This window comes from Oryzias latipes, chromosome 13 (genome assembly GCF_053564925.1).
Source record: "Oryzias latipes strain Hd-rR chromosome 13, Olatipes_Hd-rR_3.1".
Lineage (NCBI taxonomy): Eukaryota > Metazoa > Chordata > Actinopteri > Beloniformes > Adrianichthyidae > Oryzias > Oryzias latipes.
This window is the reverse complement of record NC_136249.1, coordinates 35353631-35369761: the sequence shown is the minus strand read 5'-3', so window position 1 is coordinate 35369761 and position 16131 is coordinate 35353631. Positions and strand designations below refer to the sequence as shown.

Genomic DNA, 16131 nt, shown 5'->3' with positions numbered 1-16131 from the left:
GAATTCGTAAGAACTGCGTGAAAATGTTTGGGTGTAAACACGTTCCAGGCCGGCAGGGGGCGCCGGGGAGCCTTGACAAAACGTACGCGGTGCGGAGTCTGCGCAATTCGCTTCTTCTCGTCAGTCCGAACTTTCGGGAGGAAGGAGGGGAGAACGGCGCCATTTTTCTGGTAAATATCTAACCCCCCCATCCTCTAATCACGCGGCGTTGTTGCGCGAGTCCTGCCCGGGAAACACCGCGCGTGCATCGTATGCTCGATCGGTGACGGTGCGATCGACCCGCGCGTGGCAGAGCCGAAGCTAGCGGGCGCGCTCGTCATCCCATCCTGCCCACAGATTAGCGCGCGCGCGGCCGCACTTGCGGTGCGGGATTTTCCGCCGCGCGGGTCCGATAGCGCCTCCGCGGTTGAGGCTCACATAGCTGCCGACGTTAAAAAAGAAGCGCGCGGAGCTTCGGTCGGTTCGCGGCTTCCGCCGCTCTCTGTCGGTTAAAGTCCGCGGAGGAAGCGGGGGTGGCCGGCTGCAGCTTCGGGAAGCGACCGGCGGAGAGACGGACACAATCTCAACAAAGACACCGCAGGGACGCCGCTGATTGGCTGACGCGGCCCACGTGACCAAAGGAAAAGCGCAACGTTAATTAAAACCCAAGTTCTGAGGAATTTTACTGTAACAACTGCAAAGCAACACGTTTATGTTAAGAATCCATTTACGATATAAAAAAAAACTAAAAAAATAAATTAAAGTTATTTATTTTTTTCAAACTATTTATTGAACATGACTTCACATCCAGTGAATTAACGGAAACAGTAATAATTGCAGCCAGAAGGAGCAAATGTAAAAGATCATGGAAAAACAAAATAATCAAATGTATTAATGCATAAATAAAACATTATAGAAAAGCTTAACATTAAGGGTCAAATTAATGGAGGTTTAATTTTCAAATCTATACATTTTCCTTACATAGTTTAAATGACATCTGTTGTAAAGTCGTAGTTCTGATCTATTTTAAGGATTTTATCTACATTTCCAGAAGCCAGAAAACCTTCGCAGGGTTTTTCTGTGGCCAGCAGGGGGCAGCATAACACCATCAGCTAAAGGGAAATGAAAAGAAACTTGATTTATTGCGTTTGTTTTATCCCGTATTTACTCTAAATATGGAATTTCTGCAAATTAAAATTGTATTCAGAATTACAAAATGTTTTTAAAAGAATTATGAAAATAAAATGGGTAAATGTGTAGATTTATGTACATAAACTAAGATTTCTTTAGGGTTTTATAAATGATTTGTTTGTTTTATCTCCTAAAGGGCAAAAATATGCTTTAATGCTTCAATTACAACCAATACATATTTAGATTTCTACATATGGTTGTGCATAAATATCTTTTTTATTGAATAACTTTAAATATAGCCCCTCCCAAACGTAATCTAAGCTTTTAAATGACAGTTTTGTGTGTTTCTCTTCTGTTTGAGTTGATCAACTTTATCTACGTTTGAAAATCCTGCAGTGGAAAAGTTTCTGTTCATTTTGTGTTGCCTTTTTTTTAAATAAAGTTCCTTCAAATCAGATGTTTGTTTTATTTGGTTCTGACAGAATCAGAGTTTTAAAAATGAACGTTTAGTTCTTGCTTCGTCTCCTCGTCGCTGCAGGAGTTGGACGGGATCGTCCCGACTGTGACGCTTCACCGAAACCACAGGAAGAGGAGGCGGAACCATGGCGACCGTGTGGCGCGAGGAGGACGAGGAGTTTAGAGCGGGGGGCGTGATGATGAAGGCCAAGCCCAGGTTCTCCTTCCATGAGATCAAAGTGCTGCTGAACGCCGTGACCAAGAACAGATACATCCTGCTGAGTGAGTCGGCCTGCGTGGGGCGCCACCGAGTCCGAGAGCTCTCTGTTCACAGGGTCGATGCCGTCATCCATGGAGGCGGATGGAGAAAGGCTGAGTTTAGGACGGGAAACGGGTTCAAATTTAAAGATTTCACGTCATTTTCCTTCTAATCGGATGAAATGTTTTTTGGGAGTTAAAACGTTAAAAATAAAAAGTTAAAAAGCAAATTAAATGTAAAAATAACAAAATAATCTGAAAAGAGCAGCTCCACATGAACACATTTACGGTGAAAGTCTCTGTGATCATCCTTTGATCCGTTTTTAAAGCCTTCCTGGTCTTTTACTGAACATGATGAAGATGATAAAATGGCTTTTGGCTCAAATCCAACAATCGGTGTGCTTTTCTAGGACATAGTTTCTGCAGAGCGGCAGGAGTTCATTAGAAATAGGAGGTGTGGGCGGGGCCAGAGTAAGCCTCCATTCATATCCCATCATCCCTTTGTCTACATTCTCCTGCTATCTTACAGCCCCTCCCACCCCAACCTAACCTAACAGTAGCGGTGCAACAATAAAAATATCAGTCGTCCGGTTCTGATCCAGATTCCAGCTCAGACCAGGAAAACAGAGACGTTCATGGATGTAATCGTCCAACAAGTGATGCATCAGAATGGAGAGGAGCAGGAAGGCCAGCAGAGGATCTGCATTCATGCTGAGGCTCATTTAATCTAAATGAACGTGTAGGTCTGTTAAAACAGAAACACCAGCGATCTCCGGGCGCTCCTCAGAACATTTTGTTTTTGTGAGGCACCATCAGCTGATCGTGTGGCAGAGAGCCACGCGTGAAGGGAAAGAGTCCAAAAAAACCCAAATATGAAGCTAAACACAAACAGAGGAAGTCACGACACAATGAAAACATCCCATAATGAGTCCTAATCCATCTTTGCTCTCTGCTGTTGGATGTTGGACTTTCAATCCCAAATGAGCGGTTTGTTTTCCTGCTGAACAGGTTTCAGGTTGAACCAGCGGTGGATTCAAACCAGGACGGATTCACTGAAGAAACTGGTTTCCATGATTGATTTTTATCAAAAACAGACTGAAACCAGCATCAAAATGGTTCGTGGGATGAGCTCCTCTTTGCTTGCCGCCGTTTCCACATCTGCGCTTTGCGAGACACCGGCGGTCGAGAGCAGAAAACGGGGGAATCAAATCTCAGGTTTCCCAAAAATAAACCAACTCCAGTTGAATCAAAGCTCAATGTAAGCAGACGTGTTTGTAGTTTTTAACGTGTTTGTAGTTTTTAACGTGATCCGTCAGCATTTTGACCTCAACTGTCCTCCATTCAACACTTCCAGACTTCCACAGACTAAGTCACACGGTTTCTGCAGGAAAATCGCTGCTTTTGTGGTCAAAGGTTTAAGAATCCAACGTTGGGATTTCCTGGATTCTTTTATTTAATGTTGGATCAGAATCAGAACCATAAAAACATTTTTGTCTCACTGTAGTTTAATAAACGTTTTCATTCTCAGCTCCCGAATCAGTTCATCTCGAAGTAATCCGATTACTGCTCCCCTCCTCCCCCCAGAGAAGTTCAATCAGGGGGTGTCGGCAGAAACCAAGAAGCAGACGTGGGCGGAGATCACCGAGCAGGTCAACGGTCTGGGGGAGAACCACCGGCAGGTCGGTCACCAGAAACTAAAACCTCCAAAGTGTACGACCCCCGCCCGGGTTTGTGAAGGAGTCCCTGTGTGCCCGCAGGTGCGGCAGATCATGAAGAAGTGGGCGGACCTGAAGTGCGACGGGAAGAGGCGCATCGCCGCCTTACGCGGCCCCAACGGCAGCAACATGAGGAAGAAGAAGATGGGCCCCGTGGAGAAGATGGTCCACAAGATCCTGATGCTGAGTCCTGAGACGGGTGAGGAGCTCATGGGGGGGAGGAGCAGGAGCTAATGGGGGGGAGGAGGTCCATTAACTTATCACTTTCTCAGATTCCATCAATGACCAAGACCTGGAAGAGGACGACGACCTGGCAAAATTCACGACCCCCGCCTCAGGAAGCCACTTCTCCTACCTGAACCTGAGTGACAGCTCCCACCCCTTCTCGGGGGAGGCCTTCGAGGTGTCGCCCACCTCCACCCCGGAGAAGGATCTGGGTAAGAGGATCAGTTTTTCCCATCCTCCTGTGTGACGGAACGTTCTTAATGTTTTAAATAAAGCTTTATGCAGTCAAACACTGTTCGCCACATGACTCCGCCCCTTTTCTGTCTCCATTCTTTAGTGGTTTTAAATGTTTGATGTCAGAAAGCTTTGATCTGTTCACAGGTGACCCTCTGCAGTCGTCCTCCGACATCGACCTGCCGGATGAAGAAGGTCAGAAAGTCAAAGCTTTTACTTTTTAATGTTTCATCACCATGACGACTCCACCACCGTGCCCCACCAGCCCCCTCTGCCGGCGTGCGACGTAGCGCGGCGGTTCACACTGGACCGTTGCTGTCGGACACGAGCGAGTTTGGAAGGGAGTGAAAGTCTGTCTATTCTCCCTCTGGGCGTTTTTCTGCTCTATTCCCATATTTGAAAGACTTTGTGGCGTAGAAAAAAAACTGCAGTTATTCATTTCTCCTTCATGATTGATTTTCAAACGGTTGGTAGAGGACGCCATCCCTACGCCACTTCCACATCAGAGTCCCCCAGGGGTCAAAGGTCGACCCAGTTTCACTTTTCAAAACGTTGGTAGAAACCTGCGACACGGGAGAGAATTTAGAACGCAGGAGCACGAATTTAAGAGCGTTTACGCAGACTTTCATTGAACGTGCGTTGCCAAGGGGGATGGGAACGTCGCTTCCAAGGAACGTTCACGCTTCCGCTTTGATGTAAGGTCTGGGGGGGGGGGGGTCCTAACACCAAAGGAGGAAGCTGAAAGTGAGGAGAGCGCTTGAATGACAGATACTTTATTTCCTTCCTTCTGACCGTCTGCGTCCGGAAACGCTCATCGCCACGGCGACGGTCTTTTCCCACAGCCTTGCACACGTCACTCTGATCCATCAGATCGAGGACGTAGAATCTTCTGCTGTGAAGTACAGAAACCTTCACTCACTTTCGACTTAAGCTCCGCCCAGCCCATACTGCCACACCCAGTTTTCTGTGAGCCCGCCCACAATCTCTGGAAAGGCAAAATGATTGGCCAGAAACAAACAGGAAAACTGAATCAAATAGAAGTGATTGACACGTCCGACACAGGAGTTTTTGTGCTGCACCATTGGTACCGGGACCAGCATGGCTCAGAGTTTTGGTGCCGGTCCAGATGCATAGCAACCGTTTCCAGGTACATTTCCTGTTGCCCTGGAGAACATTTTGTTCTCCTCTGAAGCTGAACTCATTGATAAAATGTTTTTATACACGAATCCTCGACTGAAACGCAGAGAAGATCGGACCTTCACGATGAACGGATCGATGTTTTTCACCACAGAGTGTCCGGTTCTGAGAGGGGGGGTGCTGGAACTAAAGGAACTTTCTTCTTCTCTGCAGAACCAGTCATGAGTTTCGAGGACGACTCTGCGTTCTCCTACCCCCCGCCGCTGCCTCCACCCGCCCCCCTGCTGGACGACGCCCAGCTGAAGTGGAAGCCGGTCCAGACCTACTCCAGGAGCGGCCAGAACCAGAACAGCGGCAGAGCCGCGGCCTCCACCTCCGCCGTTCCCCCACCCTCTCCCCCAGCCCCCTCTGCTTCGGCGGCTGTTGTGGCCAATGGTACCTGTTCCCCCCCTGCACCCGCCCCGACCCCCATCGCCCCGTCCCCTCCACTTCCTGCTGCCAGAGCTGCCCCGACCATCGCCGCCCCTTCCCCCGTGTGCCCGCCCAGCTCCTCCTCCTCGGGGCCCCTCCCCGCGGGGGCGTCCCAGCACAGGGTTCAGGACCAGGTGTCGGTTCTGGCGGCGCAGAGCCTGCGGCAGCAGCAGGCGGGCCGCGTGCTGCTGGCCTCCGTGTCCCAGTCTCTGGAGGCGCTGGCGCAGTCGGTGCAGCTGCTGGTGGAGAGCCAGCAGGAGTTCGTGACGGAGTCGCTGCAGCTGCAGCGGGACACGGTGGAGGTCCTGAGGGACTTCTCCAACACGGCGCTCGGCATGCTGAGGGACAAGGCCGGCGGGGGGCAGCCGGGGGGCCAGCAGCAGCATCCTCATGCCACGCCGCGCTTCTGAGGCAGGACCCGTGTGGCAGGGCGCTCCGTGGTCAGACTTTGATGCATGCGGCGCAGCGGCTTCATGGACGCCGTCCCGTCTCAGAGCAGCAGGAATTAAGATGTTTGGTGGTTTTTATTTATGAATCAAAGAAGCAGAAAAACTTTTTGTTCAGGATGAAGGTTTTCTGTAGATCTGCTGTTAGGAAGGATGGAGGAAAAGTGGGATGTTCTAGATTTCTTTTTTACTGAAACTGGCTTCAGTTCTTTTGGAGAACGATGATAAATAAAGCACAGACTGGACTGAGGTGGTGTCAGAACATTGCTTTCAATTACAGGTCTTCTGTCTCCATCCTGCTCAGTTTTTGGGTTTTGGTCTGGAATTTCCTTCTGCCTTTTAGTCCTCCTCCTCTGCATGTGGTTCTCTGGAGGAGTCGGGTAGATCTTCAGAGGAACCGTTTGCCTCTTCGTCCTACATTCGTCTCCTTTAGAAGCTGCTCAGCCTCTTCAGATGTTGCAGCGTTCACGTCAGTAAAGACGGTTCTTGACGTCCAGCAGAACCTCCGGCTCAAATCCGTCCACCGGGGAGACCACCGGGTCCTAACTGATGTTCAAAAACACATTTTACCGGTGGAAGGAACACTCATCCACTCGTCTGAGTGTTCAATCAGGGGGTGTCGGCTCTTTGGTTAGGAATCTTTAAGCCCTACGTCTGACTAAAACCTGACCGGTTTGTGTCACGTTCAGCATTTTTAGCCACATTTGGGCTTTTATTCTGGAACAAAATGCTTATATTCACATATCAAACATTTTTTGCACATAAATTCTCAGAACTGAACTAAACTCAAGAAATCCATTTTAAAAACGGCCCACAGACGGCCAGCAATGGCGTCCCCCCCCCGCCCGCCGCTCCATTTTCACAAAGGTACGATCCTCACATCCGATTGGCTGCGATGCCTTTTTGGTCCAATCAAAACAAAACGTTTGGTCTTGAGCAGAGCCCAGGCTGAAAGAAAGCAGCCGCTTCTGACCACGGACTGTAGACCGCGTCCACGGGACGCCACAGCGTGGTTTCCTTGCAGCTCCAAAAGACTTAAGTCAATTCTGTCACCATTCTTTCAAGATATGGTCGACGCCATTTTGGAATCAGATGTTTGTAACCAACAAAGAACGGAAAAACTATTAAACTAACTAAATGACGGGCTGCAGACCTCACTGGTCTAAAGTAGTCGTTACTATAGACATACAACAATCCTGTAAAGATCATCAGGAAACCACGTTTACCTGGTGAACAGGTGAGCTACCTGGAGGATCAGGATTCTCTGAAGCTGTAGGAGGGATAGACAAAGAAAAGGGTTATACTAGGGTTGTGCCGATGGACGATATCATCGTCCATCGTGATGGGTGACTGACATCCCGATGGAGAGACCACCATCGTGATGCCACGCCCCCGCCACGTTGCGCGTTGACACCATAAGCCGCGGTTACATGTACAAAATATCCTGATGGTCATTGGTCGGATTAGAATCCAACCATGTACATGGGCCCAGAAAAATGTTTTCAGAATATAAAATCGTTCACTAAGGTCACAATTTCGGTCGGAATAAATCATTCGCACACGCGCAGTATTCGCACATGCGCAGTTTGAAAACCGGAAGAGGATACAACTTCCGCCGAGCGGCTTTTTTTCCAAACTTTATTGAAGGTAACAATTCAATACAAGACGATAACAGCGCCGAGCGGCTATATACATTGACATGTCAGCTCGGTAAAATACGAGACGATCTCCTAAACGTGCTTTTAATAATGTTACGGTTATTATGAAACACCTGTTCGCTCATCATTTGAATTTTAATCCGTGTGGTCAGTGCTTTTTCTGAACGTAGCCAGGATTAGCAGTATGCTAACACGGGCTAACAACATTAGCTTTGGGTGGCGCTGCATCCTGTGAATAACATCAGCCTTTATTTAGTCGGGACACTACTGGAAACACAAATCCACGTGATTGATTGAATGTTTTCTAAGGACTGAGCGACATTTCTGCTTTGATGCTCAAACCGCTGTGTGTGCTGACGATCCGAGCTGTGCTCAGACACACGTTTAGACCCGGTTCTGAGTTTGATAGATCGTACCCCTAGAGCTGCGGGACGGATCGCAGTCTTAAATCTCCCACACATACCGCTCATGTACCCCCCCCTTCCCATCAAACATAAAGCTGTAAATCCGCCCTCCGCCGGTCCACTTCGCTAGTTAAGTGCGGGAGTGGACTACTTCTTTTCTATTTTGCTTGTTACTTTTTCTGTTAAAGTCACTTCCCTCAGTTTATACTGGATCATCGCGGATTAACCATTAGTTGGGAAATAAAATCAAAAAAGCAAAATAACGAATAGCCGTTGTATAAGAACGAAAAATGTAAAAATACCCCCCCCCCCCGACGATGTCATCGTCCATCCCGATGGTTGACAGCAAACATCGTCAACGGCCAAATTAGGGGACATCGCCCAACCCTAGGTTATACAACTTAACCTTTGATTTCACAATAAGCTCACTAAACAGATTCACTTTTTTTTTTTTAAACGTAATCTTTTGTACATTGGTGGGGAAAAAAACCCACCCATCATCACCTCTAGAAATGTAGAAAATGTAATTTTCTTTTACTTTAAGCTTTAACGTGAGGTTACAAGACTGTTTCTAACAGAAGTTTTAGTGGAAACAGTTTCAACTTTGCTCTTCTGGTGAGATGAACTTTTCAGACTGAACCTGCAGGAAGAGTTTCTTTAGGCGGTTTGGTTCAAGTTTTACGTCGGTTACTCCCGACAACCCTCTGCATTTACCCGGACTTGGGACCGGCACATTAAAGCACTGGATAGCGCCCCCGTGTGGTTGCATTACCTAATCAAAGCTAATTTGTTCACCTGGATTATCTATTCCAGCCATAATGATTCACACTGGAGATGGTTATGTCACCACATAAATGATATTCTTAGGGTATTTGTAAACGCTCAACATTTAACCTTTTAGTAGATTTTAGTTTTAAACTACGGGTTAGATTTAAAACAAGCCGTTTTCTGGCTAAACTTTTAATTTGATTTTTTTTTAAATTCAGACGTAACCTTAGTTTAATTTACTGTATAACTTCCATTATTTCAAAAATATTTTACTTTGATGAATTTTGTCAGAAATGGAGATGAAACCTAAAATTATTGAAATTTTAACGACATTTTCACATCTTTAACCAGACTAAAAACATTCAGAACTATTAGTACTCAAAGATTACTATACTTCAGTAAATACTGTAGTCTTCTCACCCCATTAGAACCAATGGGAACCACAAATGGGAACCAGAGGAAGCAGAGATCTGCTTCTCACTGCCACAGGTAGGATCCATCTTTGTGGTGGTCAGAGTTCCAGCTGGTCCAAAGGAACCAAAGTCTGAGAAAATGTCCTTTTCCAGTTTTGATGTTGGTTTAGATCCAGTTTAGTTTGAATTTGTGGCTCAGAAGCTGCAGATGTTGAACGAGAAACTCAACTCCAAAAGGCCAGAGATCTCTATGAAACAGCAAAATGGAACCAAGTTCCCATCATGCATTACTTTTCCTGAATGGTAATGTTGATTTTCCAGCTGAATGAAGGGGGAGGGGCTTACAACTCCATCATTGGTCTCCATCAGGTCAGAATAGTGAAATCCAACCTTGGAATTGTTCCGTTTTCACGTTTGTCCACTGGAACAGTCCAGTTGATCCATTCAGGCCAAAGATGTTTGTCATTTCACCTCAGGGTGAAAACATTTGTGGTCCTGGACCAGCCAATCACAGAGCAGAAACCAAAAAAAGATCCACCTGAACACATTTCCAGAGGAATATTGGGACTTTTGTAGACTTTGTAAAAAATGTCCAGAGTTCCTCACAGACAGAAACTGTTTTCCCACAGTTCAATTCTCCAGTGAGGCTGAAGAAGCTTCAAATTTCTGCTTCAACATCAAGAGTTGAACATCTGAACGTCCTTTCTGGACCGTCAGTGAAGGTTCTCAACTATCCAGGTGACATTTCACTCATCCAGGAGGCTTCATCAGGACTCAACTTTAGGATGTTTTTGGTAGATATTTGTCCACAAAAACCATCAACTCTTCAGTGAAAAACTAGAACATATTAGGCTTAAAATACATAAAACCATCACACAGAGTCTTAATTCCATTCAAAATGGTGTTTTTATAAAACCATGTTAGAAGTCTAGAACCGCTTTGAATTCTGACGTTCTGCCATCGATGGAACAGTTTGTTCTAGAAACTATTTTTATAGAAAGCAGCAGGAATTCAGCTGTTCTAGAGGTTCTACCATTGGTAGAACAGCCTTAGTACTGAGAGAACAACATGAAGAACTGAATAAAATGCTGCACCTGAACCAGAAAACACTGAATCTGCAGCAACAGTTGACCGCTGAACCAAACCCTTTGAGGCAACAGTTGCAGTTCCTTCAGAGAACAGTGGGTTTTGGTTCTGCAGCAGCAGAATGTTCCTTCACACCAACAGAACCTCCCATTCTAGACACTGAGACTCGTAGAGGTTCTGAAACTGGACCACCAACCCAACACTGAGTCCAGAGAAATCCATCCACCTCAGAACAAAACCGCCGTTCTGTCAGGAAGGGGGCGGGGTCATTGAGTCAAGTCAAACCAAGACGTCAGGTTGTTTTTGCACGCCAAGCAGAAGAGTGAGCACGGTGAAAGTGGCTTTAGCTGGTGAAGTCATGCAGACACCTGGAGGCTGAAAGAGAAAAGTCCCAACAAGAAAACTGCAGTTTTTCTGCCAGCAGGAGGACAGTTGGAGACTTTCAGAGTAGAAAGGATGGTTGGAATCTTCTATGGTTTTAGTAAATGTGTTTAGACATGCATGAATAACACCAGTGGGGCTCTTTAGGGGGACATTTGTTAACCAAAACCACAGTTTCAGCAGCTCAATGCTGCTCATAGATCACCATCCACTGCTTTGAATGCAGTCAGTGTGGATAGAGAACGGAGATGAACCTCAAAGCTGGAAATGAAATTCACTTTGGAGTCTGACAAATACTGAAACCTGCAAGAAAGACTTTGAGTCATTTTAACTCAGGCTTGGAGCAGAATTTGTGACAACATTCATGTATTGAGAGGCTTAGGGTTAGTAAAGAGAAGCAGGTCAGAGCTGCACCTCTGAGGAGAATGTGCCACCGTTACATGCACATCATTATTGTCCAGCATTTGGGTTCAATGCTGTGACACACAAATGAAGAAACCGTTTTAAACCTGTTCAGAAACAAAACAACCCAAAAGATCAACAGGTTTTGGTTGGGATGCATTCTGTAGTCTAGACCTCACCCATTGTTGACCAAGTTTGGGTCTGAGCAGAGTTTGTTCCTCTAAATGAGGATGAACTATCCTCAGACAGGTTGGTGTGAAAAGAAGAAGCAACCAAACGGAGGGGGACTTCACCCCCCACCATGTTTACCACAGGGTTGCTTTAACAAAAAAATATGTTCTTTTCTCTCAAAATGACTAAAATGAAACCATCCAGTTATAGAAATGTCCACCTTTCAGTGATCAGGACACGTTTCTGTTCAGAATATAAACTTCCTCCGTTTATATTCAACCCGGTTCTGAGATGAAAACCCAAATCGAGTGCAGAGAAACCCATAAGGCCTGGTTCCTCCAGAGTCCAGAGAAAATGACTACATTCAAAAAGATTTTTCATGCACCATTCAACAGACATTCCATAGGGAGTCTCTACTTCCTGCTAGAGATCAAAGCATAGCATGGTTTTCAAAATAAAGCTAGATGGTTTTCAGCACTGTTCATTTTACACTCAAACCCGTAATGGAACAGAAATCTCAGGTAATCCGAGTACAGGACGGCATCAATGCACCCAGAAAGTGAAGATCCCAGGTGTGTAATGCTGTGGCGGCGCCCCCCTGTGGTCAGGCCCAGAGCTGGAATAACTGGATCTCCAAAATACCATTTCCTCACAGCAGAGCAGATGCTTCTCAGATGATTTCAGTTCTCATGAGTCATGTTGGTGAACCCAGAGGGATGGAGGGAGGGGTCAGGGTCAGGAATCCTAATGAATCCATTGTTCTTTGGAACAATCTTCAGTATTTAAACCATTTTTTCAAGCAGCCGTTTTGGCCAACAACTTTGCCGTGCGTTTCATTTGCTCAGAAACTCATTTTGGTAATTTGGTGTTCTTTGAGGAAGTTTCTGCCTTAGTGGGACGGTGTACATCCTTCTAGAAACGGGCTTTGAATGCAGCACGTGACCATTTCTACAGACTTAGTGAATCTCAGGAACAGAGTTTGGAACTTTTCCTTTGGCCAGACGCTTTAACCACAGCTTTTCCATCCAGTTTGCAGTGGAATCTGTTTGCAGACATGCTTGTATTTTCATGGCTCCCATTGGTCCAGTTTATTCTCTAGTTGGCTTTCAGTCTGAGTTGAAGCCTTAGTTCACGTTCCTCCAATGGTCCGGTCCATTTATCCAGGTCCACACGTCTTCCTGTTTGGGTCACAGTTCCTCAGGACTTTCACAGCTTTTTGCCATTTCTTGCTCTCCAATGTGTTTGTTGTTCTTCCATGAATCAGGCTTTGTGGGTTTTAGAGACATCTTCATCTGTTGTGTCCACACAGTTCCTGATGAGTCTGTCCACTGCAGAACCACTTTGGAAGGAAACAGGTTCATGTTTGACACTTTATAAACCCAACATGACAGCTTTAAATGAAAACATGATGACATATTCAGAGGTAATGTTAAACCCTCTGCTGGGAGGCCTCCCATCACACTACAATAGTTGGAATAAAAACTAACATTTTCTGGAGCATTAACTAAAAAGTTAAAGTTTGGCAGAGTCTATTCTAACTTCACCTGCTTTTCTTTTGCATTTATTAGTTTAATTATGTTTTATGTACAAGTCTAGTTTGGTTTTAGCGTTACACTAAGCTGCACCTTTGTTTTATTTACTGAATGATTTATAGATAATTAGGTTAATATTGATTTTAGTTTAACTTTGAGAAAAGCTGAGAATAGTTTGAGATGAAAGGATTTAAAGGAAACCCAGACGAGAACGAAGCGCAGAAGAGCAAAGATCCATGCAGACGGACAAAAAAGAAAACCACAGGAAAGACGAGGAATCACAAGATGAAGAAACAAGAAGAGGATCCAGAAAACCAGAACCCAGAGACCAAACATGAAGTCCAGAGGCGGAGCCTCCAGGTGGACGCTCCAGAGGCTAGAACACCAGTGGACCCAGAAAGACAGACCAGTGGGGAACCAGAGAAGCAGAGTTCCCAACCATGCATCACCGTGACAGGTGGGTGTGGCCGACGGTGCATGCAGCCCTCCCTGATCTACAGCTCCCTGGTTGTGGGCTGGGCTTTCACGTTCACGACCGCATCAACAGAACCTGAAGAACCAAAGACCAAACCTTTGGACCAGAACGTGTTCACTGACTCTAAATCAACTAGTTCAAAGAAAACCAGAACCAGACCAAGAACATTTATCACAACCAAACCCTGTTTCAAACAGTCCAAACTGGACTGAACCATCACAGAAATGTAGTTTTCTAAACCAGCACGTTAACAAAAGACAAACTGATGAGATGAGGTGTGTTCATACTATTTTTAAAAGGATGTAAGAATGTTTGAGAATTAAAAGACATTCCATTCTGATCTATAGATCCATCTATATATAGATATCTATACATATATAGATCTATAGATCTGCTTGAAATAAACCAACCACAGCGGGAAGGCCGAGCGCACGGAAACAAAGATAAAAATGGTTCTTACCTGTTGCAGCTCTACCTGGAAAAAAAACGGCACAGACCGATCCAATCACAGTGGAAGAAGCAGAATAGGAGATTCTGACCCTGATTGACCTCCAGACCACAGAGTCAAACCAACAACCTACTGATTCAGCTCCAGACCCACAACCTCTGCTAGACCTGAGAGCCGCTGCAGGTCAGAGGACGGCCATCAAACTACAGACCTCCAGGAGTTCATCAGGATCATTCAGGAACTACACTGATCCTGACCAGACCGGACTCTTCCAAACCTCCAACACAAAAAGCCTGACGCTGAACCTCCACTAAACAGGAAGGAAACGGCGTTGAAGGTGACTTTACCACAGAGGAGGAGGAGCTTAGTGGAACCGGATCAAAACACAGTCGATGCATCATGAAAACAAATTTAAAGAACCTCCGAATGATCGTCGGAGTTTCATGGAGGCAAAAAGAAACAAAGAAAGTAAAGAGGGGCGACACGGCGCCCAGAAGGTCAGACGGGGGCGACACGGCGCCGAGAAGGTCAGACAGGGGCGACACGGCGCCCAAAAGGTCAGACGGGGGCGACACGGCGCCCAAGAGGTCAGACGGGGGCGACACGGCGCCCAAGAGGTCAGACGGGGGCGACACCGCCAGAAGGAAAGATTCAGCAGCCAAGAGCTGGACGACCTACCTTTAGAGGACTCCGATGGTAAAATGTGGGTGTGTGCATTAAAACTGACTTACCGTCTGGAAGATCCGTACAGAAATGAAGTTTCCAAAATGGCCGAACATTTGAAATGATTCTGAGCTCAAAAACAAACTACAGATTGTTCTGAGGAAGCCCAGAAGTGGGAGACACACTGCAGCTTCTGGACCAGATTCTAGTTGATTTGCCACTAAGAAATATTTAGGAAGTCAGTGGAAGGAGGACGGAACCTAGAAGTTCAGGCAGAACTTGATGATCTGGGAAGGTTTTGGCACCAAAACACATTTCAGCGGGAAAGATCCTGAAAGCACCACTTCCATCCTCACTGGGACAGAAACACTCAGCAGAGCGTCCAACAACACAGGAAGTCACCTTCAACGCCAGCTTAGAGACAGAGGAAAAGAGCGGCGCGGCGGCCAAACCAAGAAAAGAAGGACTTACTGGTTGGAGATCTTCCTGAGGAGAAGAGGAGAAGAAAAGAGTTTTAGAAATGGGCTCTGGAGGAATAAACTACAAGCAGACATTTAGAGTCAAAGCGCTGATGGCGCCGCCATCCTAAAGCCTCCGTGATTGGCCGGCTTCCAGGGCTTCAACCGGACAGACGGCTGAAATGGTTACCTCTTTGTTTGGTTCCAATTCTCCTTTTCCAGTACAGGCGCCGCTCTTCCAGCAAGGAATTCTGGGAAAGATCAGAGTACAGCCGCAGTCAGGCTCTGCTTTAGAATCAGGATCAGCAAAAACCAGATTTGAAGAAAACATTGAAAGTTTGAATTCAGTTATTAAAAAGGAAAAAATAAACTAGAATGTTGAATGTTTGAAGTTTAAAATTGTAAATTAAAAAAAGGAATTTGCTTTGAATTAGAATACTAAAAAAAGAAAAGGAAATTTAAAACTTAAAAAAAAAACTGGAACAGCTGCTGTTATTTTTATTTTCAGCTTTCATTTCTTTTTTTCATTTTATTTCAAGTATTGATGTTTTGAAGCATTACGTCCCACAAATGAAAAGTGAAGCCAAATATTGTTAACATTCTGGCATCTTTACTCTCAATGATGCTGTTAGATTTACAGTTTTATTGATGATGATGTAATATTTAGAGTATTTCAGCAAAGAATCAAATTAAAATCTGGAGAATCCTAAATCCAACAGCTGTTCCCATAAATTTAGCAGAAAAGACATTAAAAAAAATATGAAGCACAGAGTTTATTAAAATTTAAAAGATTTATCAATAAAAAGCCTTATAGTGATTTGAAATAAGATTTAGAGCAAAAAGAAAACTGTTTTCAGGAACGCGGCCTTTCAGCAGCTCCAGAACAGAAACGTCACATTTCTCCCCAAAGTTCCGGATTTTCACCAACAACCCGAGCAGAATGAAGAACCACTGACCTGCAGCTCAGCCGCGTCCCGCAGAACCGAACCGAACACTGCTGACACACCTGGACCCCCTCACCTTAATGAGCTCTCAGCGGCAGAGGGAGGAGGGGGCGGGGTCACGTGACCAGCCGCTCCTGCGGGAGACCAACCAATCGCTTTGAAGATGAGATGGTGACGCAATAAGGCGGCGGTTCAAAGCTGCTTTGATCATTTTCCTTCATGTTTTTGTGTTTTGGACAGTGGCGGTTCTACACTAACTTACTCCCTGGGCGAGTA

At 45.7% G+C, this 16131-nt stretch overlaps 1 protein-coding gene and 1 long non-coding RNA gene across 2 annotated transcripts; one reads left to right on the top strand and one right to left on the bottom strand.

Moving 5' to 3' along the window:
• The first annotated feature begins 21 nt into the window (after positions 1–21).
• On the top strand, positions 22–6301 carry zgc:113149 (uncharacterized). Its single transcript, XM_023962035.2, has 7 exons — positions 22–170; positions 1649–1848; positions 3409–3503; positions 3582–3738; positions 3812–3976; positions 4146–4193; positions 5349–6301. Exons 2-7 carry the CDS (start codon positions 1713–1715, stop codon positions 6014–6016), a joined length of 1269 nt encoding a protein of 422 aa, XP_023817803.1. The 5' UTR covers positions 22–170; positions 1649–1712; the 3' UTR covers positions 6017–6301.
• LOC144981601 (uncharacterized) lies at positions 5952–15990 on the bottom strand. The gene is made up of 5 exons (XR_013647206.1): positions 15868–15990; positions 15102–15162; positions 14925–14939; positions 7279–7322; positions 5952–6594 (listed from the first exon to the last, which is right to left on the bottom strand). It is a non-coding gene; the product is annotated as an uncharacterized LOC144981601 (long non-coding RNA).
• Between the last annotated feature and the right edge of the window lie 141 nt (positions 15991–16131).

What these genes read in the sequence shown, in the direction of transcription:
- zgc:113149 (XM_023962035.2), top strand. Translation starts at nt 1,713, where the DNA reads ATGGCGACCGTGTGGCGCGAGGAGGACGAGGAGTTTAGAGCGGGGGGC. An exon ending in TGGGGGAGAACCACCGGCAG is followed by an intron (nt 3,504 to 3,581) that starts GTCGGTCACCAG and finishes GTGTGCCCGCAG; the next exon opens with GTGCGGCAGATCATGAAGAA. An exon ending in GATGCTGAGTCCTGAGACGG is followed by an intron (nt 3,739 to 3,811) that starts GTGAGGAGCTCA and finishes TCACTTTCTCAG; the next exon opens with ATTCCATCAATGACCAAGAC.